At 36.0% G+C, this 26,856-nt stretch overlaps 1 protein-coding gene and 1 long non-coding RNA gene across 11 annotated transcripts in view; one reads left to right on the forward strand and one right to left on the reverse strand.

Moving 5' to 3' along the window:
- Nucleotides 1–26,856, reverse strand: part of BIRC6 (baculoviral IAP repeat containing 6) — a 148,850-nt gene that overhangs the window by 16,609 nt on the left and 105,385 nt on the right. For all 10 annotated transcript variants that reach the window (XM_087966334.1, XM_087966355.1, XM_087966335.1 and 7 more), the window contains one exon: nucleotides 302–512. In XM_087966334.1, the coding sequence (XP_087822460.1) occupies nucleotides 302–512 (211 nt within the window). The remainder of the gene's footprint in view (nucleotides 1–301; nucleotides 513–26,856) is intronic.
- LOC148132833 (uncharacterized) lies at nucleotides 14,207–16,492 on the forward strand. The gene is made up of 2 exons (XR_015749779.1): nucleotides 14,207–14,485; nucleotides 15,361–16,492. It is a non-coding gene; the product is annotated as an uncharacterized LOC148132833 (long non-coding RNA).

Raw genomic sequence — 26,856 nt, forward strand, 5'->3', positions numbered from 1 at the left:
CACCTGGCAGGCGGTACAGGATAATAAAAACAAGGACAAATAGGCTGAAAAAACAGTTTCTATCCCAGGGCAGTAACTATATTGAATTCTATTGTATAGTGAAATAGTAATGCAATATTGGGTTTTCAATTCAATTGTATAGAATGTGAAGGATGTGTGTTTGTGTTTTATTTTTATAGTTATAATGTACATTGAAGATGGCATTTAATTTCATTGTACGAGGTGCAATGACAATAAACTAAACTAAACTAAACTAGTTATATTATGCTATTTCTCAAAATCAATCAATCTCAAGAAATACCTCAATCGATTAGTGTAAGTATCCACACATGTCTTCATCTTAGCTAACAGAGTTCCAACCGAAGCTTGGGATTCTAACTGTTCTTCTTCCTCTTCTCCATTTTCTCCAGTCAAGGGAAGCAACAATGGTACCATAGATGTGCACGAAGCAATAGCTCGGAGAAGTTCCAAAAGAGCTCTATAAAGGGGGACATGCCTTGCCATATCCAAAACTAGTGAAGAAAAGAAAGAAATATAATAATAAAAAATTCCAGCTACTTACATTTAAGTTAGATTCTATTTAGTTAATAAAAATAACTATTTAAAAATGTTTGTTGAAAATAAGAGGCAAAATTAGAATGCTTTGGGTTGTTTTGTAATTGTAAAATCAGAACTTTATTCATAAGACAGTATAGAGATTGTCAGTATAAAATAAACCATCTAAAAGTGCAAATTCAATATAAAAAATATATATTCAAGAAGAAGAATAAAAAAGGTTTTCTTTATACAACACACAGTTATGTTTCCTTCATCAGATATCATAACAGCCATTAATTTTAACAGATGTAAAGAGGAATTGGCCAAATTTGTGGAAGGCTGGCTATAAATGGTTATTGAAAGTTGCTCACTTTCATGAAACTAGAAAGTATAAGACATGATATGATAATTTTATGAATTATGACACTAATTCATGGAATGAATACAACTTCAAAATATATCTTAACATGTATGTTTCCTAATTCTCTCCTCAGATTATATTATTTTGAGAACAGTTATTTAGTTTCAAATATTGAATGCTGATACATTTCTGACTTTATTTGTGTTTTTCAGAGTAAAGTTGATAAAAAAAAGGCAGTCTAGAAGTACAGTTCATATTTTGCTATTTTACTACCTATAAGTCATCTTTGAAGTTAATCTACAATTTCTTCACCTTCTGTTTCACTTTACTATGTCCAACTCACTTATTATAAATTATTCTTAGGTGGATCTGCACTGGTGATTCTGAAAATTCAGAAATTCTTCCATTATATTTCAAGTTCAAGCTGAAACAGCTGTGAAATAAAGCTACTAGTTTCCAATCATATTTTTCCCATTGGCAAATCTTCTTGATTGGTCCTATTTAATGCAAATCTCCCGTGGCAAAAACTACAAACCATATTTTTTGTCACTTGCAAAAACCTGAACTTCAATACTCAAAGAACTTTATGTAGTCTAGGAGCCTCCTTGCTGACGGACCGTAGATCGTGACCCTCTGCGGCATCGTGTCCGTGCTCTTTCATTGGAGAGCCCCGATTATTACGATTAGGGGCTGAACCTGCCTTGGAGGGGCGGCGGAGTAAGAGGAAGCCGCAAGCCAGGTTGAGGGGAGCCACATCTTCCCCCCTGGGCTTGGTCTTTTTCCCCCTGAAGACGACTGCAGCGGTGGTTTAAAATGGCCACCCCAAAGAGGAGGACTCAGATGGATTAAGATTTGTGCAGGAGGGAAGAAAGAGGTGGATAACATTGGAACCGGGACAACTGGGCAATACAACTAAACAAAAGTACCCCGGGATTAAGGTAACATGGAATTTTTAAGAAAAGAAAAGTGAGTGGAGAAATTACAAAGGGACAGGGGGAAAAAAGGAAAATATTTTTGACAGCTAAGCGGGGCTTCGAATCGGGAAAGGAAGAAGTTGGAACTAAAGATTTAACTAAATTGGACTAAAATATTTTGGGAATAAACAGGCATAAAATAAAGCTGGACTTAAGATTGTCAAAAAATAATAATAATAAAGTTTACAAATTGGAGACTGGACTGTGCTGGAATATTGAGGTTCAAAAAACCCTAAATAAAAAAATAGGGAGAAAAGGTGAAGACTTTGTATAATGGAGAGTGCCACCTTTTGACAAAAACTTGAGCTCAAGCAAAAGGGAAAGCATCCTGTTTCTGAATGAACTTGTGTGGATATAACATTAAAGAAATATTGAAACAAAGTAAGAATCTTAGAAAGTGAAAGCAGAACCAGAATAAAGAAAAAAGCAAGGAAAGACTGACTGTGGGATTGACTGATGTTTTTGGTATAGACCCTCGGCTGGAATAACTGAGAACTTTAGAAAATTGAAAGAAGAAAGAAGGAAAGTAAAAGTGTTTTTTTTTTTTTTTTTGTGGAGTTTAATGATCATAAAATATAAGAGTGTGTAATGATGATACCTCTTCGGGAATTAAAAATGGAACTTAAAAATATGAGAGAATTACTACAGGAAAGAGGTGAATCACTTTGCTCTGTGTTAGAAAAATGGAAATGGCGATTGAAGAACAAGAAGAAAGAGCTTCAGAGGAGGAGGAGTCGATTCAAGGAGAAGACATTTTAAATAGACAATTAACACAAAGAACACTACAAAGAAGTGGGGAAAGAAGGAAGGTTAAAAAGTTGAGATTTAAGAAGGCAATCAAAAGGGAGAATACCTGTGAAGTCAGGAAAGGCAGAAAGGCCCAGCAGAAAAGGGGAAAGGAAGATATTAAGAAAGAGAGGGATATAAACTGGAATGAGAAAAGATATGGGGAAAAGAGGGCGAGGAGAAGCAGTAAGAAACAGGTGCATGAAATAAAGAAATACGGAAATAGTAAAATGTTGAAAAGAAATTGTTTTTTCAGAGATAATGGTTGATGAATTAAAAAGGGGATTCTGCAGGGTGACAAGGGGTAATAAGAATATTTCTGCAATTAAAAATATTTAGAAAATAGGGTAATATAGATACTGATAACTCTTATTAAAAATCAAGGGGGGAAAATATGCTGCGGAATCCAAATGAAAAGATGTAATGATTATTATTGTAACCTTAAAAATAATGGTTCATTCGGAATCAAAATGAGACAATAAAGGTATATTTTAATCATTGAGATGTCACACTCAAAACAGGAAAAGGGGGGAAACCTATACTTGCTTTTTTTTAGTGTTATAATTTGTATTAATCTAGAATTTATAAAAAAAATGTGTAATGGAAAGGGAATATGACAGACTAAAGAACCAACTAAATTAATAAGTTAATATAGACTATTAAAAGCAAGGAGAGACATTGGTAACTTTTTATATTATATTATTATTATTATTATTATTATTATTATTATTATTATTATTATTAGGCAAGCACATATTGTTTATCTTTATTTTTAAAATAAATATTAAAGGATTATATTTGAAATAATTGAAATGAAACAAAAAGATGTTTCGATTGAGATTAATGAAAGAGGCTAGAATTAATGTGTTTGTTTCTCTCCTTACTGAAAATTTGGAATGGAAAAGGTAATAATAGAATTAAGTATGCATATATGAATGTATAACTGCTGTTTTTAATGTTTCAAAATTGTTTTTAATGTGAAAAACTGAATAAAATTTGTTAAAAAAAAAGAAATTTATGTAGTCTTTAAAATGATGTGTATTAAATTACTATAATCTTATTATTTATAACTCATGTTGCTACATTCTACATTTCCATCTAGGGGTTGCCTGAAGGAGAATGCAATGCAGTAGTCCAAGCTTGTGAAAAGCAGCATATGCGTCACTGACATACCAACGTCTGTCTTTCAAGAACAGGAACAATTTTTTAATTAGCCAAAGCAGATAAAAGCCTCATCTCTGGTACCTATCTAGCATCAATGCCAGATCAGAATGCAGAGGAGAGGGGGACGAAACAGGACTGTCCTTGTGTGTGTATGCCTTTTCTGCAGCATTCTGGAAAAAAATTACAACTATCCTTTAGGTTGGTTTGAAAGAACATGACTTGGTAAGGGTGATCCAGAAAATACTACCATTTTATTAAACATCTGAAAGTATATCTTCTGGATACAATCTTAGCATTCCAATCATTTTATTTGATTGCCTTACTGAATTAAACTTATAAAGCAAAAAAGGTAGTCCTCACTCCTAAATGAACCTTTTTCATAGGTATCATTTTCTAAGTTTCAATGTTCTGTCTATTGCACTATTAAAGGAAAACTAAGCTGGACTGAATAGTTTCCTTTTACTGCTGACCATTCCAAGCAAAACTGCCTTTTTTCAATCAGTTTGACTACAAGACAGTCAAAATAAGAAAGGTGGAATTTTGTGATTTTGCCTTCCACTGATATATCTGTTTTTATACGCTCCGGTAAAATCAATTTCTAGTAGCAATGACAATTCCCTCCCAAATAATTCTGTATTGGAATAACCAAATATTGAGCAGGAGTATAATACAAAATTATTTGGGCTGGAATACAGAATAGAGAATATCAGAGTTGGAAGGGCCTTGGAGGTCTTTTAATCCAACATCTTGCTCAAGCAGGAGTCCTTACCCCATTTCAGACAAATGGTTGCCCAAACTCCTCTTAAAAAATCTCCAGTGACAGAGCACCCATAACTTCTGAAGGTCAGCCGTACCACTGATTAATTGTTCTCAACGACAGGAAATTTGTCTTTCGTTCTAGGTTTGATCTTTCTTTAATGATCTTTTACTTGTTACTTCTTGTCCTTCCCTCAGGTGCTTTGGACAATAAGTTGACCCCCTCCTCTCTGTGACAGCCTATCGAATATTGGAAGGGCTGCTATCATGCCACCCATAAACCTTATCTTCACTGGACTACACATCTGTTTTAACAGTTCAAGATTTGGAATTGTGATATTCTCAACCATTAGCCATATTTGAAAATGTCACTAAGTATATTCAAACTCAATGTATTTCAAAAAGAATACAGGAGAAGAACTACAGTTCAATATTTTGCGACATATTATAAAAGTTTTCACAGTAAACTGTTTTGCTAATGCTGTACAGAATTAAGAACTGTATGAAATGCCCAGATTTATACAAAAACACAATTGTATCGTAATTAAAATTGGTTATGTGGTGTTCTCTAAATCTTTTTATTGGGGGAAGACAAGAAGAAATTTGAATACATTACTTAGTACTAAACAGTAACATTTGTCAATGGCTTTATTATCTGGGAAACTCATATTCGATTTTGGTATTTGTGCAAAGATTTTTTTCTCTCACATATGACCCTGAGAATCTGAACTGACACTATGTTTATGATATACAACTCCAATCCTAAAACAGTTCTCTCCATAGTATTTTTAAATCAAAAGTTAATGGCATATTTCATTCAACAAAAAAGTTGGCTTAAGCTATAGATTATCTAACGCCATTAGTCAAAATATTTATTTTCTCATCCACTGCAAAATTCCCAATATACTTTATATTTGATATTTGTATTAATTCTAGCCAAAGTTTATGGAGAAATGTCTCTTGAAAAATAAACTTTTGCCGTAAGCTATACATTAATTGGAAGCATCCGTATTCCTAAATTCCTTTTTACTGTTTCAAGATACTCCCCAACTAAGAATAACCAAGCCCAATGAACCATTAAATGGATAATATTGAGCAGCTCTAAATTGTTTTCCAAACCATTTAACATTCCAAGTATAGCTTAACCAAATACAAATGACATAAAAAAGTCCTTTTTATATTATTGAAATGTACTCTCAAAGAACACAATGAATCGAGCATATACAAGCATAATGGAAAATGGATTATTATGCAATATTTCCCATGTGCCTCAAAACAAGCTAAGCAAAAGAACCAACTGGAACCACACAAAATATGTACAACAATTTTATAAACATCATTTAATAACTTATTCAAAGGATATGTTTCTGTTTCTTCCATCTTCATCCATTATTTGAGTTCAACTCTGAATGTTACACTATTAAATATTTATGCAGATGAAGATAAAAAAAGGTACACATACAACCCATTCAACTTGTAACATGTGGCACTTCATTTTGGTATTCTGAGATTAGGATATTCTCCTGTGACAATGTAAATTGAGGCTTAGAATAAAAGGTGGTGTTTTTAACTGTCAAGGATATATTTGTGATCATATCTGGTTTCAAATAAACATCTTTTCTATGTTAAGAGCTCCTTCTTCTCATCTTTATTAGCTGACTACAATCAGTTCTGTATTATTCATATCTTAAGAAATCATAGAGGCCATAACATTTATTCAGACAGTGGTGATTATATCCTGTTTTTTTTGTCAGTTAAGCTTCTGATGCTGCAAACTCGCATTGAAGACTGAACCAAAGTCTCTTTTTCCCCCAAAAAAAATCTACCTGCAGCTTTCATATGTAAATTCAGTAATAATTTCAGTAATCATTGAAAATACCATCCAAAGGTTATGAAAAAGTACTACTAACAACACTGAATCCTGAGAGTGTCTTAGTTAACAGGATGTGCAGGAATCTAATTAACTATCCAAAGATTTACAACAGAGGATAGATACTCCAGCTATTCAATTAAAATAGCTAGAATCCATTTTCTTGCTTTATAATTAGTCAGTTTAGATCTTTAAAGCATAAAATTATTGCCACAGGTCACATTTTTGTTCTCAAAATGTCTAAGCAATTTAAAATTTTAAACTTCCCTTGTTTCTGCTTTTGTAGTACATTTTCTTAAACATATGATGCTAACAAAATAACTAAAAGACATGGTCTCAGTTACAATATTTCAAGTGTTACTATGAGGTTTGAATCTAATAAGAGGAGGAAACAAAAAGCCACAGACTAGACTTGACCATTATGTAAATATGGCACAGTGACCTCTGTATTTCAGGTTGGGAAAGAGAGACACCCCAGAACTGACAAATACAATTCTACAACTCACAGAGAAAGATAGATAACTATATTTTGTAATTTGTAATTGTGATTTTTTTACATAGGCATTTCTCCTAGGTGCAATCAAGTTTTAACGTAGCAATACCGAGTCCTTGAAGGCTTTACTATTGGATAGTTACTGTAGTATATATATGCATGTTTGTGTATCTGAAAAGTACAGAATTAAAACACGCCTGCAACAAGTTTGACAGCAAATTCCCTACTCCTACACTATGGAAAGACATCTCAGACTCCAACCCCAGGATTTAAACAATGGCTCTGATTTGTTTGCAGCTCTTCTGATGTTGGATTAGAGTTCCCCTCAGGGAACTCTATTTTTTTAACAACCGGTTCTGTGGGCGTGGCTTAGTTGGTGGGCGTGGCTTGGTGGTCATGTTATTGGCTGGGCATGGCCAACTCAATATCACTCACATCGAGGCACACATCGCCTCGCCTGGCCTCTCATGGCTGTGGGGATGCTACATGTAAGTGTGAAAAATGGTCATAAGTCACTTTTTTCAGTGCCATTGTAACTTTGAATGGTCACTCCACACAAGCAAAGTAGCAGCAAAGGAGGGGGAAAAACTCCAGAGAAGTTCCTGAGACAGGAAGTCTAATCCTGCCAAGAATGTAATAAGGGCTAACAGAGAGGCAGTTTCTGTAAGCAATACCAGAATGTTTCCTTCCTGCCTTCCTTACAGGATTAGGCCAGTAATTTCTTCTAACAACCAGTTCTGCTTAGAATGTTAACAACCGGTTCTAGTGAATAGGTGCGAACCTGTAGAATCCCACCCCTGGCTCCTCCCTCCATGCCATCACTCTGCTAAACAACTAATTCCCACAACACTATCAAACTACCTAGTAGGGCTGTATTACAATTCTTCTTCTTATCTTTTCTATTAACCATTTCCTTATCTTCTTATGACTATAACTTTGTTGCCTGTATCTTACAATTTATATTGTTTTATTTAGTATCCTAGTATGGTTTATACTGATTGCTTATTTAGTATTCTATGACTATCACTCAGTTCTTGTATCTTATGATTTATGATGAATGTATTTTACGATGATTATGATGATGATTTATCACTTGTTGCTAGAATATACACTGATAGCATATGCACCGGAGACAAATTCCTTGTGTGTCCAATCACACTTGCCCAATAAAGAATTCTATCCCCATTCCCATTCCATTCCATTCATGCTTTTTTCCATCAGAAAAAGTGGTGACCCTGACAGTTAAGCCACACAATGAATCAGGTAGGCAGAATTTAACAAAACAGACAACTCCAATGCCTCTTTCCAACCCAGGATCCAACAACTTTCTTATGCTAAGGACTTTACTACCTTTGCATTTTTCATACCAGATGAGTTTCCCACTGATAGAGTTCATATACCATTTGCAACTGATAGAATAACTAAGAAAACTGAAATATAGACAACACCCCTCTCATTAAAAAAAAAGTTTGGTCTTGGATAACTGTACTACAGAAGGACTATTAGATGAACTGTCAGGTGACCTATTTCAGCAGAGCATCCCAGACATTATTCCAACTCTGCCCTGATAGAAAACTCAAAAGAATTACAAGAGAGTAACACATTACTATTTACAAGTCGAACCCACAGAGCTAAATGCTAACAAAACTCCAGTTTTTCTCTAAAGAAAATGTGGTGACAAACACATGGAAAGGAATAATGCCTTCCAGTTTCCCATATCAAGAAATCAAGAGAGGGAGATGCTCCTGGCTGCTTCAGGCTCAAAGAGAAGGAGGAGGAGGAGGAGGAGGAGGAGGAGATGATATGGTGGTAGTATAAGGGCTAATGTGGATAAGATGAGAAGCACAGGACTCAACATCAGATTGCTATGTAAACATATTGTTTCCTCTTTTTTTGACTTGTTCTATTTCATAAAATAAATACCACCCCCCACTTCACAATAATCACACAATTGATCTCCCTATTGTAGTCTGGGGAAAAAACAATACAAAATTTATTGCCATGAAAGGAATGGCAAGAAAGGATTACACTTGAGATTAACACATGTTCCAGCACACATGCATATAACTGGATTCTGCCTTCTGTAATAGTTGATTTTCTGCATAGATGTTTCTTTTTCAATTCTACAATAAAGCTTCAATCTAATCACGCTGGGTCTTCGAAGATATTGCTGTTAGCTAGTTACTAAGCACAGGGGTGGGGGAGAGTGAGTGTGTGTATAAATGTCTGAAGACTCATGAATCAAGCTATGCCTGCATGAAGTCTGACATCTAATGACTTTTGCTTTATCTATTTAAACAATAACTGGAGGCAGCTCTCTTATAAAATGTCTAATTAACACTCAATATTCAATTGCTTTGCAAAGAATTGATTGCCTGGATAGCTCTGTACAAGAGAGGGAAACATTGTTTTTAATAATTTCAGTCAGTTTGGTCAAAATGACAAAATGCAGGTTCTGACCTTGGAATGCAAGCTCTGGTCCAGCAATATGCTTGTTCAATGTCATCCCCACCCCCCCCACGCCCCACTATCCATGATTTTAGATGCTTCTGTTTTTCACAGATTGCTTGTCACATGAATAGTAATATAGTATCAAAACATTGAGTATGCATTTGGTAAAATTGATGTATTTTTAAAATTACAGGAATGAAGGCAAAGTTACTATCACTTCAGAGCCTTAAAAGCTTTTCATCTCATAATAGAATAGGAATACAGAATACCAGAGTTGGAAGGGACCTTGGATGTCTTCTAGTCCAACTCCCTGCTCAAGCTGGATTCAGGAAACCCTATATCATTTCAGACAAATGGTTATTCAATCTCTTTAAAAATGTCCAGAAAGCCATTTGTCTGAAATGGTATAGGGTCTCTTGCAGCTTTTCCTAGCCACTGCTCAAACTGGATTCCAACTTACTTATTAGTCATCAAATGCTCACACTTTATGAATTCTAGCTACCAAGTACTAGATTTACACATCAAGCTTAGTTATGGATTATTGAATAAATCATAATTCATCAAGTTTAAACAGAATACTAAATCAAAACTACATAAACCATTGTATGTCTTAATGTGATAGATGAATCCTAACTATATTTATCAACTTTTGATTCCTGCAGTTGACATGCATTATTCTACATGATTCTACTAAACTTTGCAGAATCTCCCAACAAAAGGAATCAATTATATTCAAAATCTCCTTTTCATTCTCTTTTGGGCATCAGGGACTGGCTCCGTGGAGAAGAGTTTTTTCACAGAATGGAGGGGACGTGGTTTTGCCTGCATCCTGCGGACGGGGGCTTTGCTTATTTGCACAGACTGGTTGCTGGCATGCCACGGACCGGTGCCAGTCCATGGACCGGGGGTTAGGACCCCCTGGTCCACTACATTAAAGTTGGTGAGAATAATATGAAAACAGACTTTTAACCGTAGATTAAAAAAAAGATTAAATAAGTTGCTTCTACTTTATTTTAATTACCTAATGGGAGAAATGATTTAATTTCACCCTTTGGGGAAAAAAGTCAACTATCTTAAGACAAAATCAAGGATGTCTAAGATGTTAATTGCTCTTCTTAGTAGTTCAATGTAGTTCTAATAAAAATGCAAATATATTTGCTCATATTTGGTTATAACAGTGGTCCCCAACCTTTTTTGTACCAGGGACCGGTTTCAAGCAGAAATTTTTTTCAAGGACCGGGGGCGGGGGGAGAAGAAAGGAGGCTTCGCTCTCTCGCTGCTCCACCATCCAAGGAAGAAACTGCTTCAAAGAAGCGGGGGCTTTTCCTGTCGCCGCAGCTATTCCGAAGCGCCCGTTTCCCCCACTCCCACCCCGCCTGCCCGCGCGATCTTTCAATCCACAGTGTCCCGTTCTGCCTGCCTGCCTTAGTTTCTGGTTGTTTGGGAGCAGCTTCGGCTGAGAATAATAACTATTCGCCTCTTTTACTCAGCCGAAGCTGTTCGATTCAACCATTAACGAAGGCAGGCAGGCAGGCAGAACGGAGCACTGGGTTGAACCCAGCGCACGCGGGCGGGCGGGCGAGTGAGCGGGCGGACGGGGTGGGGGTGGGGAGAACGGGCGCTCGGCGACAGGAAAGCCCCCTGCTTCTTTGAAGCAGTTTCTTCCTGTGCTGGTGGAGGAGCGAGAGAGAGACTGAGAGAGCTGAGCCAGAGAGCAGGACAGGCTTCGGTTGCTTCCTCCCTCCCCTTCTTTCATTTGTGTCCTTGATCCCCGATCCCAGCAGCATTCACCGAAGGTGAAGAAAGCCGCCATTTTTAAAAAAATTCTTTGCGGCCCGGTAGAGAGTGCTCCACGGCCCGGTACCGTCCGCGGCCCGGTGGTTGAGGACCCCTGGGTTATAACACGTCATTATAAAAATTAACAAAAAGGAAAAAAATGAAACTAAATTCTTAGAATATGAAATTCTGTCAAGAATTGGGCTCTTATGAACTGTTATTTCCATTCATAGTTCTGTCTATAATCATTTCTTTATTGATTCCTTTTTACTACCACTTTTTATTTAATATCGCTCTTCAAATTCATCTAAATCACTCTTTCTGGAAAATGGCCAACTAATTCTAATCTTATTTAAATTAAATGATTTGTGGCCGCTGAGATTTAAAGTGAGGGAAAAAGTGTAAGAATAATTATGCTTCATTAAAACTTTCACAATTTGTAGTATTTTTTCAAAGGGATTTTAATAAAATAGATGATTTAAAAAAAAAACCTCTTATAGATAGTATTTTAAGAAGACTTATTGAACCGTACTACCTAAATTTTGCAACTACATTTTGTGAGGTTGGTGCTTCAATTAATACAATTTATTTAAATCCAAATTCTGTTTCCTCTTTTCTTTGAAATAGATCTGTACAGGTTTTGGAATACTATTACCAACATAATGCTGAATTCCAATAGATTATTTTACATAGCCAATTTTAACCCTTTAAATAAAGCATTTGGATTAAAATAAAATTCAAATGCTTGTGAATTATTTTTATTTTTCTATTATAAATGTAGAACAAATTAATTAATATCCCTATGTTAAAGCACCCCGTGAAAAGAAAAGCTGGTGAACGTAAAAATCAAAATAATTTAGGACCAATAACATGTGAAATTTCTTCAGATAATGCCTTAAATGCTCCGATTAAAATACCTCAAAACCATTGGAAGGCAATATGCTTTTCATACTATAAATTACACTCTAATGACAATGAATGTTTCTTGCTTGGTGATATATGTTCTGTAAAACCCAAAACCATAATAACCACTTGTAGGATTGCTCCTCTTGAAACCGTAAGGATTCCTTTTGTAATATGGAAAAGAAATTATTTATATTTGATATAAGTAACATAGTGGAACACTGAGTTGATTGCCCTCAAGTTATGTCTTTAATGCAGAAAAGTTAAGACCACAACCGACACTACTTTAGCTTTTATATTGTAGCATCAAGAACTTTGTATAGTTCATATACTAAAAGCACCTGCTGATTTTAATATTTCCTGCATATATAAAAAAATTACAATGTTTCAAAATGCAAAACATTCAAACAAGAATAAGTAAAATCATAAAAAGTGGTAAGAAAAAGAGGAGACAGACATTTATACATAGGAAGAATAATGGACTGAAAACAGAAGTATTCAGATCTATCGTAGATACTCTAAGTTGCTAATAAATATCTACTTCTATTACAGCATATAATTTTATTGGATTACTGTAAAATATTTTCAAATGAGTAGCAAAATATTATTTCTAAAAAACACACCACACATATAACCAGTTATTGATGTTGTATCTTGACAGACAAGAATCAGTAAGAGATCAACAAGACTCAGTCAGAAATCAACTTGTGGAGTCAGTAGCAGAACTCAATATAAAAAAACACAACTTTTGTTGAAAATAAGTTTTTAAAATAATATAAAGTCATATAAATAAATAAATGTATTTGTCAACACACTCCCCCAGATGTCTTCAGATTGGAAAATATTTTACGCTAAGCTATGTAATAATCAAAGCAATTTGTTAATCAAATAACTTTTCCATAAAACAGCCCTACAATTAGTATATATTAATTCCAAAATTATTTCAAAATTATTTCCATGCTGATAGAGACCATCTTGCATCAGGCTTTGTGCTGTAATATGCTTTGCTTTTATGCTAAACACATATCTGAGGTTTTTAAAGTTTAAAGAAATACCATAAAAATACCACAATTTACCTGAAACAAATTACATTCACAGAAAGAAATTCTAATTATGGATAAAGGATGCAAACACACAAGCAAAAACTGTTTTCATCCAAAATAATTGTCTACCAATTTCTTAATAATGAAATATATGTCAGTTAAGAAAGTATGCATTTTATTACCCACAACTTAATACACTAAATTGCATTAGCACAGATCTGTAATTCCTGCTCAGAATATCAGATTACTTCCTATGACAAAAGGCTGGGAACATTTATTTTGTACATGATGTTATTTTCACACTGACCTGTATTCTTCAAAGAGAGAACAGGAGGGGAATGAATAGATTTCAAAACGACAGTTCCATTTTGAATCAACAGTCTACCAAAAGCTGTTGAAATGAAAAAAAAAAAAAACTCAAAAGCAAAAGAACCCAAAATCCTGTTGCGGCTTAAATGCCTTAAGGTTGTTATTTGTAGCATAGTACTTTGTCAATTTGGCTTCCTTATACACAGCACACTTTCACAAGTGTTGCTGGATTAAAATGTGCCTAGCCTGACAATGAAACAGCAGAACCATCATGCATTGTTATGCAACTCATTGTCTGCAAGGGGGACTTGTAGCTGTTCTTTATTCAGCAAGTGCCAACTGCATGTTTAATCAATGTCACCACTCACTACCGTATGCAACTGAAGCCACTGACATTCCACTCCTCAGATCTGACTGGCTGCTAAGTTATGCAATGCTCTGAAGAATGCCTTGGGATTATTTGTCAGATGCTCTGAATGCAGGTGTGTAATACTCCCATCCTCGTCGCAAAACAACTAACTTTGTTCCTTCTGGATAAAAATACAAACAGGGCAATATTACTGCATCTACTACATTTGGATTTACAACTCAGCAACACGAAGGAAACGTCTCAGAGAATTCACAAGATCGACAGCACGTTACCAAATGCCTCTGGAATGTCTTGGGTTAACAGCTACATGTATTTGACAAAGAGTGGGAGATTAAATTTTATCTGGAAGCCTCAGCTGTGTATCCACTGTTGGTACAGAATGTACTTCATCTGATCGAAGATTCAAAAAATTGAAAAGGGGAACAAACATACAGCCTGGATAAGAAGAGCAGGGTTTTCCTTCCAAATATAACATTGTTTTCATGGATAACCGACATAAGGCCTGCATTTCTTGGAAGATATTCTAACATTATTGCATCTGCAGCCTAATTTATCGAGAAATTGTTCATGCATGCATACAATTTCTGCTCTGACTGAAAGAAACAGCCCTCCATGAAGATAAGGCTGTTTTTCCACTGCAGTGAGGAGTAAGCAGCATGTCTGATGAGATTTTATTCCTGATGCAATGTAGGGTAAGAGAGGCTTTTACAAATCTTTAAGCGTAAATTAGTTTATTAATTTTTGATTACTGCAATCTCTTTAATTTTAAATGTAATTAAAATATTCAAAAACATGTAATTTCAACAGGCATTCAGTTATATGCCTTTCTGAATATTGTGTGTAAACTGTCTGGCACTCCATTCAGATTAGACTGGCAATATTTTTTCCCCAACAGAGTAATATTTAAATACAACAAATTGTAAATCCCAGCATGAATACATCTTCATTTTTGACACCAAAATATTATAAGATGAACCATGTAACAAAAGTCAATATTAAATCTATATTAATCACCACAAAACAAAAAGGAAACAAAAGACAATAGCTGGTATCTATCATAAATTGTATAGCACTTCTTCAAAACCTTCTTAACATCATTGTGCTATCTGTTGCCACACTTCATGGCAACATTTATACAATTTTCTCTTTTTTCCTTTCCAGTCAACATGCAGATTTTTAGATATAAAACCCACTAAACCACTCTACCTTTTATATAAAAGGCTAACCTAATTTGGGCTATGTGATCAAACTTGCTTATTGACATATCAACATATACTGTATACTAATTTAACTACCTGTCTATTTCCTGTTTATCTGTTTTTCAGTAAGCCATATATGTTTACTATGTAAAGTACAGGTGCAGACTCTGGGAAAAAACTGTTCAGTTCAGAAATTAAAATTAGATTGGAATGAACTATAAATTTCTCTTTTTTTACTAGAAAAAAACAAAACAGACTACATGTGCACTAATATGTGGGTTATGTACATATTGGATTTGTGTGTGTATGCATATGTGTGAAGTGGAGGGAGGATCCACAAAGTAAGTAATTTTTTTCCTTCTTTCTAGCCAGCAGTCCAAACACTGGTGAAGGTCTTTGCAGAAAAAATGAGGAGCGCTGCCATTACAACGCTAGAAGATGTAAAAAGGCAAGAAGAAAGTGAGGAAAAAGAGGAATCTGTTTTAGCTCTGTTGGGAATAATTGGAACAGTGCTTAATCTATTTGTAATAATTTTTGTGTATATCTACACAACACTTTGATGGTTTTCTAGAAATCTGGAAAAGCACATAGTGCAAAGGCCAGCTATGACAAATAGGATCAGTGAACTCTATCCAACAGGAAACAAAGCCTCAAAAGAAAATATACATTCCAAACAGAACTGCCCAATTAAAGGCCCAGCACCACTGACTATAAAATGTATCTTTGAATCTAATTAAGCTTATTACATGTAAATGAAAACAGTATTCAACTTCTAACTGCTGAGTGTCAATGTTCAATCTCTAAAATGCATACAGTGTTTTTCTGCCAGTGAACATGGGAGACATTGATAATATAAGCAGGTTACAAATAAAGATAATGGTGCCATGAAACCTACTTGTTTTATTTACCTGATCCCCATTAAGCTTCTGGATTCATTTAAATAACATCTGGGTTGGAATCCAGTGCACTTTTTACCATTACTAAGTGCTAAAATTTATACAAATATATATGAAATGTAGAAAGAAACATTGTTAAGCACCATATTATGACTAAATAAAATCTTCATTGATTAGCTTCCATAATACTTTTATTTCTTATACTGCTGACAATTCTGTCAGGTACTGCAATATAATGCTTGTAGGTATTAATTTATATCCATGCTTATAAGCTACACTCTATACAACCTGTAATTGTAAAACAATGTTTGTATTGCAAATTGTTATTTCAAGGGCAATTTTCATTAAAAAAAGAAATCATGGTTTGAGGAAAACACAGTATTTGCTATAGAAGCTTGACTTTAACAGAATACTGGAAAGAAATACATTGAGAAATTGAAATTTGAATCATGTATGATTTAAAAACAGATGGTTTCAAAGTGTTATGGTATTATATTGGTTCCAAACAATATATTCTCCATGGCCAATAGCCTGGGGAAATCTTTCATGCATTTACTTAAAATTCCACTTAATTGATCTAAATAAACATTTTTACAGTTTTAAAGTGTCTCTTGGACTGTAATATTTATGGGGGAGGGGAACCATAATGAAACCAATGGGATTTATTTATAATTTTTCTAAAGGAAGGACTGTGCTGTTAAATGTACATAAACCACACTGTTTTCCTATTCCATGTGCCAACTAAACCAATAATTTAAAGAATTATGGTCCATGCCGTTACCTTTCCTATTTTGCCTGTATTTTTAAAAACATTTTAATTATAAGAAACATCATTAATATTTGAGTAAATAATCTTTGAAAAAAATGTAATGTCTTTGAATACTAAATGTGGCAATATAACAAGGCAGTTGTCCTTTATTACTGTTTAATATCTGATGTAACTCTAATTTCTAAAACAGGAAATAGGATATTAAACAGATGAAAAAAACTAAGTCCAATGAATAGGTAGGCTGAACCTAACTTCTAAGCTGAAGCTAAAGTTTTTATCCACAAGGACCCATTTTTAATTGAAAATATGTACTGTATATTGCTAGAACTAAATTAATGCTTGAGAGACTGGCCAAATGCGCAGACTTATGAAAGGATATTAAGAAGGCAAAAGACTTTTATTTCTCTGCAATGCAAGGAGACCCAGATTTGGACATTGGATGCAAACAAAGGGATATGGAATAAGGATACATATAGTAATTGGACATAAAGAACTGATAAAAGCTAACAGGACTGAAGTAAATGAAAAGAAAAACAGAAGAGTATAAGAGCAGAAGTGAACAATGAACACGTGGTTCTTGGGCAAAGAAAGATGCATATAGAGAAAGGAGAAAGGACAGTATAGGGCCCATACATTTTTTACGAATATTTTTGAAAGGAAGTCCAAGATAAATAATGAAAAACAGAAATCAGTAAAGTATAGATCGTAACAAGTTATTTGTCAATCCTTGTCAAACTATCAGGTACAATTAATCGTCTCTTCAGATTAGCATTTGAACTTGACAATAGTTATGATCAATTTAGAATGTTTACATTTTTTCCAGGCAGTCTCAATAAGTCTTAAAGTGACTTAAAGTGGCATACCTGCACACACATGGGCACACACACACACACACACACACACACACACAGAGTTCTAGTGAAATAACTTTGAATCAAGGGATTTTTAAAATATATGTGTTTACGCATAATATTTACACTCACTAGAGCAGCCAGTAAGGCTATGGAAAGATATTCAAATGTCATGATGTGTCTATACCTACAAAGATCAGAACTGTTTAATCAATGGCTCTTCTCTCTACGAAAGTAAAAGCTGGACTTTAAAAAACTAGGAAAAAAAGAGCATTGATACGTTTGAACTTTGGCATTGGAAAGGACTACAGAAAATACCATGGGTTGGTAAGAAATCAAACAAATGATCATAGAACAAATCAGTTAAAGTTCTCACTGAAACAAATAACCAGGCTTAGATTATATTATGGACACATGTGAAAACCAGCTCTCTTGAGAAGTTCATGATGCTTGGTTAGTTGGAGAGAAATTGTGACAAGAGTTTGCTGGATCAGAAGCACTTGTTTAATTAATTTGGCCCATTGATCTCTATAATAATCTGACCATTGAATATTAAGAATCAAGTTCTTAAAATGATGTCTCAGCAGGTAGTAGCTCTATGAATCTGGGCCCATAAATTAACTGCGGTTAATTGAGAATAGTACACAGTTGGCAGGATAAAAATAGCACTGTTGTTTTTGAACATTATTGTTGAAAAAGACTCCTGAGAATACCGTGAATATCTAAGAAAACAAAAGAATAATTGAACAAATCAACCCCACGTTCCCATTCAAGGCAGATATGATTAGGTTCAAATTAACTTATTTCAGGCACAAACCTAGCTCTCTGAAGAATGCTGGGAAGAGAAAAAAGATTGGATGATCAGCAACAAGATGTATGGACTCAGTTACAGTGCCAATAAGTGCACTGTTGGAAAACTTGGGAAATCAGATTAGAGACAGATCAACATAGAGAAAATCTATGTATGCAGTCGTTAAGAATTGAGAACACCTTGATGGCATATAATCAATCACAAGTTTAATATCACATCTTTTATTCAGCAATCCAGGAAAACCACTTAGATGAAAATTCTAATTATCTATTACAAGAAAATCAAATTTTCTAAAGGACTATGATCTGTCGACTATTTAGAATACTTTTGAAAGTTAGAGCCATGGGTGAACTGGAATTAGGGAGGAGGTGGAATTTGTCACAGTAGAAACGTCCTTGGGATGTAATGATTAATTATTCACTGTGTTCCTGAAAGAGCCCCCATATCACAGCATTTGGCATAAAACACTTGGAAAGAGATACACTTTTATATGGCCCTAAATTAGTTTGAACTTTAATACCAAAACTAGACAACATGTAACCCCTTGGACCATCCCTTCAGAGATATTTCCTACCAGATTCCTCAATGCCTTCAACAGTGATAGAGCTTTTAACGTATTGCCTTTACTGGAAAAGCTGGGATACATTCAGAACTGTATGTCTATGGCTGTGATGGTGAACCTGTGGCACGCAGAGCCATTTGTGCTGGCATGTGAGCCGCAGGCAAACTTACCGCACTGTGCATACCTGCAGCTCACAGATGATTTTCAGCTGGTTTGAGGCCTTTTTCGGCCTCCCAAAGGCTTGAAAAAAGCCTCTGCAGATTTTGCAGGCCGAATGATAGCCCTGTTTCGTCACTTCATGTAAACACCGGAAGTGATGAAAAGGACCTATTATTTGGCCTGCAAAGGCTTTTTTTAAGCCTCTGGGAGGCCGAAAAAGGCCCCAAACCAGCCAAAAATCAGCTGTGAGGCGCAGTGCAGGTAAGGGGAGACTGCGCGTGCATGGGCAGGGGAGGGGGTGCACATTGCTTTCTGGGTGCTGGCACACGAGTGCGCAAGCACAAGCTCAATTTTTGCCACAGGAGCCCAAAAAGGTTAGCCATCACTGGTCTATGGAGATTCTCAGTCACCCAGGTCATGGTTAGCAACCTTGAACTTATTTCATTTCTCATCCGAGAAGCTTCTTCAGTTCTGAAGTTTCTTGGATGAGAAGTAAAATGTCTTCAAGGAAAAAAACAAAGAAAGTCCAGTTGCTTTTTGAAAAGCACCTTTGGGACGTTCAGAGATATGTATATCTGCCTTGAAACTAACCCATGTTGTACCGTATAGCACAGTCAAATAGCAGCAGAGAAAATGTTTTATGAACATTTCTGTTTTATGTCATAAATGTTTTATAAAATTCACCAAATTTAAATCTTATGGCAGGTGGGGGTCCTGGGTTTTGGATGCATTCTGTAAATTAGCTTATTTGAAACTGTTCAGTTGCCAAGTCTTCATGACCCCATGGACCATAGCATGCCAGGCAACCCAGTCCTCCATTGTGTCTCCAGTCTCCCTAAATTCATGCTCATTGCATCAACATTAAAAAAAAACTAAGTTCATGGCATCTGGTCCCATCACTTCCGGGCAGATAGAAGAAGAAATGGAAGCAGTCCAAGGTCCAGAAGAGATTACCAAGCCAGATTCTGCACTGCTCTCCATTGTAGTTTTGGAATTTACCATCTTGCAGTTCCTAGTAATGGGTACTTTGTGAGGGGACATTCAAAACAAGCTAATGATACAGTTATGGACTGGAGAACACATATATGTTATTCATCAGCAGAAGTAAGTACTTACAACCGGGAACTATAGCAATACAAAATATGCAGACTGACCATTTATTAGCTTTACAGATTTAACAACTTAAAACCAAATTCTCTCCTACCAACAAAAAATGGAATGGTCAACCATAGGATGAAATTCCAGCTATTGTCCACTTTTATTGTAAAAATATGAATGACAGAAATCTTAATGTCTGTAATGTAGTGACAATACTCAGGCCATCAATTTTACATTCCTATACCAACTCACTCCCAAACTATTAATATTTTGTCTCACCCTTTATAATTTGAAACTCTAAAGGAAAACTTTAATCTTGCTTTTTTCCACAACCAGGGCTCTCTTTCCATTTTTATTACTGTTGATCAGTCTGTTCTCTTTGTATGTCTACCTGTCTCAGGATTGAATACTTTGTTAATATATACTAGTGCAACTTACTCTATTCTGCAATCCCTTTTCTTCTGCTTTCTGCCTCAGGAAAATCTGAACATGGAAGCACAGAGCTTCTTATTCCACTTCTGAACTAGAATAACTTAGATCTAACATTACTTTTTATATTTTAGTACACTTATTAGGGCTAGGGATTCATTAGGTAAACTGGATGCTAGTATTTACTGTATTTACAAATGGGGTCTTCGTCTCTCTGGATGTACCAGAATAATATTTGCTGGATATTTTCTTTGATATAGAGGGAGATATAGAGCAGGGGTCCCCAACCACCGGTCCACGGACCGGTACCGGTCCGTGGAACAAATCCTACCGGGCCGCTGGTTTGCTGGGCGCCGCCATCTTGTTTTGATGAAAAAGTGCTTCCGGTGAGCTTTTCCGGGTAAAAAGCTCACCGGAAGCACTTTTTCATCAAAACAAGATGGCGGCGCCCAGCTGATGTCGGTACCGGGCCGCGGCATAAAAAAAAGGTTGGGGACCACTGATATAGAGGGAGAAACCAGAGGTCACTGAAGTGGTCAACTGGAAGATCTCTTTGATATCAACTCTTCTCTGTGAGCAATTTCTCATGCAGTGAGTCTTATTTCACAATAACAAATATATCTTGAGACAAAACCTTTGATCCCTATTTTTTACATTCCAAAATGGGGCAGAATGGACAAACGAGGAAAAAATTATGTCACTTTGTTTGGGGTTAATCACTATGCAATTCCTTTTCCTCCCATTGTTCCAAATACTATCCCTGTACTAATACTGTAGTATTTATTACTATCCTTGCCAAACCACTCATTTTACTGTCATAAATCTTTGTTCTGTCTCCTTCATTGTATCCTTTTATAAACAGATTCTTGATTCGGATAGGTTGCAATTAATGTGAATTCAAATATTATGGTATTTGATTTAGTACAAATTATCAATTGATACCAGACTGTGTTTTAGGCAGCCCAAAATTCAGTTAATGTCAGGCTAGCACATGAGCGGTTGTGGCTCGGGTTTTAGACACTGCTAATTATGGATGCTGACCCTAACCTCAATTGGAGCATGCAAATTCGCTCTGATGTGGCTAGAGCACTCTGCATCTACCAGCATATTATAAAGATTATAAACAAAGAGACAACAGTTCAGTCTATGCTGCTAAAATATTTTGAAAGGCAATTAAGATATTTTTGTCAGGGTAAGTTTACCTTTAGGAATATTTATATATTTTTTGTTTTTTTAAAAAATTCTGTGACTTTCTTAACCATAACATTTATATTTTTATCCTTTACTATAATATTTCATTAATATAGATATAAAAGTTATGCTTAAATTTTTTTATTATCTATTTAGTTTAGTTTACTTTACTTTATTGTCATTGCACCTTGTACAATGAAATCAAACACCATCTTCAGTGCACATCATGACCATGACCATGAAAATAAACACAAACACACATCCTTCACATTGCACACATCGAACCGAAAACCCCCAACACCGCACCAACACTGTACTATACAGTAGAATTCAAAAGAGCTACTGCCCTGGGATAGAAACTGTTTTTCAGCCTATTTGTACTTGTTTTTATTATTCTGTACCGTCTGCCAGATGGTAATAGTTCAAAAAAAGGGTTTCTATTGAGTTGGAACCAATTGCCACATTTTCTATAGAAACATCACTTCAAATACTGTGAATTCAAATAATGTAACCATTTTGAAGGCTTAATTAGCCACAAAACCCACCTGAACCTGTTATTTTTTTACCTCTCATAAAACAAGAACACTTGGGCATGTTTACTCCAGGGATTTGGATATTTGCAACATTACTTTGATTAGGAGCCGCTCAGTTTATTGAAAGAGGGGCAGCTATATAAATGTAACAAATAAACAAACAAACCGTTCACAAAAAAACACTAACCCTTCCTGAAGAAGCAAAACTAATACAGTATGTGGATAACTTTCCAGTGGTAGCTCTTGAAAACCACATTGGAAGGCATTTTTGTCACATATGACACTGAAGGGTATAAAATATACAGCAAAAAACTGCATTTTTACTTCTCAGAAGCTTTTTATTTGGGACACCAAATTTGGGAATCTAATTTAAAACCCAGTCATATTACTTGTACAGTAACATGTTCCATACTCTACTAAAAAAGTCTGAGAATTTTTCTAGGGACCATTAACTTTTATTATCAACAGATCCCTAAGTGTTCCACTTTGACTAAGCCGCTTTATGCTTCAATCTTTGTTTCTGTTCTGGATAATTTACTTCTCTTAAGCAATTGCTTTCTATCATTTCTGCTTTGGAGACACATGATTTCAAAAACCTATTTAAATTATATAGTGATAAAAAGAGTGGACTTCTTGGTATAATTGGATGGATGCCATACAAAAACCTATTATTCTATGGAAGTTATCCTGTGGCAAATGTCTTTCACCCTGCTTGCATATTGTTGCAACTGCTGCTTTACTAAGTGATAAATCACAAAGCCTGATAAATCACAAAACCCTCCCATAATAGCTGTTTTTGCCATATTAAAAAACCCAAATAGATTTTTCTCCCCAAAGACTTTTTGTTATGAAGTAATCTTGTAAGCTGGCAAAAGTGTTATTTTAGTTCTCTGCCCATTCTCGAAGTGTCCTTTCCTTTTCCTAATCCAACAGAAGGCACCCTGCCCAAATTATCGCCTGAATGTCATTTCTAGCAGAATTCTTTGATGTTCTCCTGCCAAATCATGACCTGATGGCTTCTGTCTCAAATGTAAAAGATTTTTTTAATATTTATATAGCTCTTCATATTACAAACATGTGATTCTGGGTGGCAAACAACACAACAACCGTTAAAAGCCTCAAAACAGTCTAAAAACAAAACAAAGCAAACAAATAAATAAAATATATAACATAAACAAACCCCCCAAAGCTGGAGAACAAACATCATTTAATGTGATGCATCCAACTTGAAGAATCTCTCTGGGATCCCCAAGGTTGCTAGGAAAAAAAAGTGCACATGTTTTAAGAGCATTCCAGAAGGCTAATAGAGATTGGGCTATCCTCAACTTGGCAGGAATGATTATCTTGAGGATGTGGGCCATAGCAGAAAAAAACAGACCACCTGAGTCCTGCCACATGGTGCTAATTTGGGGACAGGACCCACAGTATTCCCCTCTTGCCTGGCATATTGGAATGGGTAGATGTAATTAGGAAGACAAAGACCCTCAAATAACCCGATCTATGCCATGTAGGGCTTTAAAGGTCAAAACCAGCTCCTTTAATTATACCTGGAAGCAAACTGGCAACCAATGGAGATCACAGAATACAGATGGAATGTGAATCTTTCTTGGGACTACGCTTCGTTGTCCATTCAGCTGCATTCTGAAGCAGCTGAAGCTACCAGGTGATCTTCAACCTACAACTGCCAACTGTTCTTCGACAAACAGTCATGAGTCTAGAAGACCCTCAAATTGCACACTGGGTCTAGGGGCACTGACATCCCATCCAATATCAAAGATGGAACCAGAAGGCCCCAAAGCTCAGAACTATTTATTCTTGCCAGGGTTCAGCTGAAGCCTGTTGTTCCCCATCCAAATAACTATAGCCTCTCCATGCATTCAGGCTAGATGTCAACCACATCAGGGGTGGGATTCAAATTTTTAACAACCTGTTCTGTGGGCGTGGCTTAGGTGGTGGGCGTGGCTTGGTGGTCATGTGACTGGGTGGACATGGCTTGGTGGTCATGTTATTGGCTGGGCGTGGCCAACTCAATATCACTCACATCGAGGTACACATCTCCTCGCCTGGCCTCTCAAGACTGTGGAGATGCTGCAACAGTCGTAAGTGTGAAAAATGGTCATAAGTCACTTTTTTCAGTGCCATTGCAACTTTGAATGGTCACTCCACACAAGTAAAGTACCAACAAAGGAAGGGGAAAAAACTCCAGAGATGTTCCTGAGACAGGAAGTCTAGTCCTGCCAAGAATGTAATAAGGATTAACGGAGAGGCAGTTTCTATAAGCAACACCAGAATGTTTCCTTCCTGCCTTCCTTACAGGATTAGGCCAGTAATTTCTTCTAACAACTGGTTCTCCGAACTGCTTAGAATGTTAACAACCGGTTCTAGTGAATAGGTGCGAACTGGTAGAACACCCCCCCCCATGAACCACATCACTTAGTTCACCAAGGAAAGAGATAAAAACTGAGTTTGTATCAGCAAACGGATAGTTCACCTCATGGTGACAGATGATCCCACCCAGAAGCTTCATGCAGATTTTAAATAGGAGTACACATAATACCAAACCCTGCAGAATCTCTCACTCCCAATTAACGCTACCTGATTCATTCTTTTAATTCTACTAAATTAAATGATACTTTATGTCTCAGTGATAAAGGAATCTCGGGAATGCATACCTCTTTATAACATAAAAATGACTTCATTATATACAAATTTTAAACAAGCAACTCAATTTCATATTCCTTTCATTTACACAATAATTTATTTTCTTGCAAACTACAATAGTGTAAAACCTCTTACCTTCTATCTAAAAGCAATCATTAAAGCCTTATCATTCAATCAGATTATAACTCTACTAAGAGCTATCTGAAAAAATAATAAAAATAATTTTTAATCTCTTCAAGTAATGTCTCACAAATTAATGTATTATCATCTTTCCATCTCCTCTCAGAAATGTCTTCTCAACTTTAACACTTCCCTTCAATTTTAATACTATAGCTTGTCATTTTCTGTAAAAATACAAGAAAACATCTTTTCTTCCCATATCTTATCTATAAATGAATGTTAAAAGCCTCATTATTCAGTCCTGTGTTTAAAAAAAACATTAAAAGCTTTTAGAAAAAATAATATACATTTTAACCTTGATCAAATAAGCCAACTTTATAAACCTTCCTTTTACTTTTAAAAGTCATGATTATTCCTCCATTGATAAGCAAGGGCTGGATGTCTGATCTGTTCCTTCTACAATCCACTATAAGCTCCTTGGTCTTATTGGTGTTGAGGATCAAGTTATTGTCTCCACACGACAAAAGCAACCAGTCCACCTCATCTCAGTAGACAAACTCATCCCCCTGGAGATGAGTCCCACCACTGTTGTATCATCCACAAATTTAGTAATAGTATTACTCGTGTGAGTGGGAATGCAGTCATGCACATAAAGAGTATAGAGTAAGGGACTCAACATGCAACCCTGTGGTGTACCAGTGTTAAGAATAAAGGCTGAAGAGGTATGATTACCTAATCTGACCCTCTGTGAGCAGCCAGACAGGAAATCCATAATCCAAAGGCAGATTGAATAAGAAAGTCCAACGTCCAGAAGTTTAGACATTAGTCTATGTGGAAGAATTTTGTTAAATGCAGAGCTAAAATCTACAAAAAGCATCCTCACATAGCCCCCTTCCCCCGCTGTTCTAGATGAGTCAGAGTAGTGTGAAGAGTGATGGCTATAGCGTCCTTGATAGATCTATTTCTTCTGTATGCAAACTGGTGTTTATCAAATGTATGCGGAAGACCAGAAATGATGTGCCGGCAGACCAATTTTTCAAAGCACTTCATGATGATAGGAGTGAGTGCCACTGGTCTGTAATTATTGAGGTTATTGATAGGGAACTTCTTTGGCAGCGGAACAATGGTGGAAGCCTTCAAACAAGATGGAATAGTGGACTGGGATAAAGACCGATTGAAGATCCTGATAAAGATTCCAGCCAACTGATCAGCACAGTCTTTAAGCACTCGGCCAGAGATACCGTCAGTCTTTCTAGGGTCCACAGCCCTCAGAATGCTCCTCACCTCCTGTTCCTCAATGAGGTGGGGGCTACAATTGGCTGATGGTTGTATTTTATCTGTCTCTGATGTCTCCACTTCAAAGCGAGCAAAGAAATGATTCAGTTCCTCTGCCAATGAAGTATCCCCTTCAGCAGGGATGACATTGGTTGGTTGATGGTTGGTAATTTGTTGAATCCCTTGCCATACCTGCCTCCTGTTATTGTTATAAAAATTATCCTCAGTCTTCTTCTTATAATCAGTTTTGGCCTTCCGAATACCTTTCTTCAGATTAGCTCTGGCAACACTGTATCTTGCCCCATCATCGGACCAAAAGGCCTTGGTCCTGTAACGCAAGAGGCGCTGGACTTCCTCGGTCATCCAGGGTTTCTGATTGGGATAGATCCTAATACGTTTATCCACAGTGATAATATCTGTGCAGTGTTTGATATAGCACAGAACAGTTGCAATGTGCTCCTCTAGGTCAGGGTGGTAAAAGATTTGTGCTCTCAAAACAATCCTGAAGT

This window comes from Notechis scutatus, chromosome 1 (assembly GCF_049901735.1).
Source record: "Notechis scutatus isolate UNSWTSFEM ecotype Mainland chromosome 1, rNotScu1.2, whole genome shotgun sequence".
Taxonomy (NCBI): domain Eukaryota; kingdom Metazoa; phylum Chordata; class Lepidosauria; order Squamata; family Elapidae; genus Notechis; species Notechis scutatus.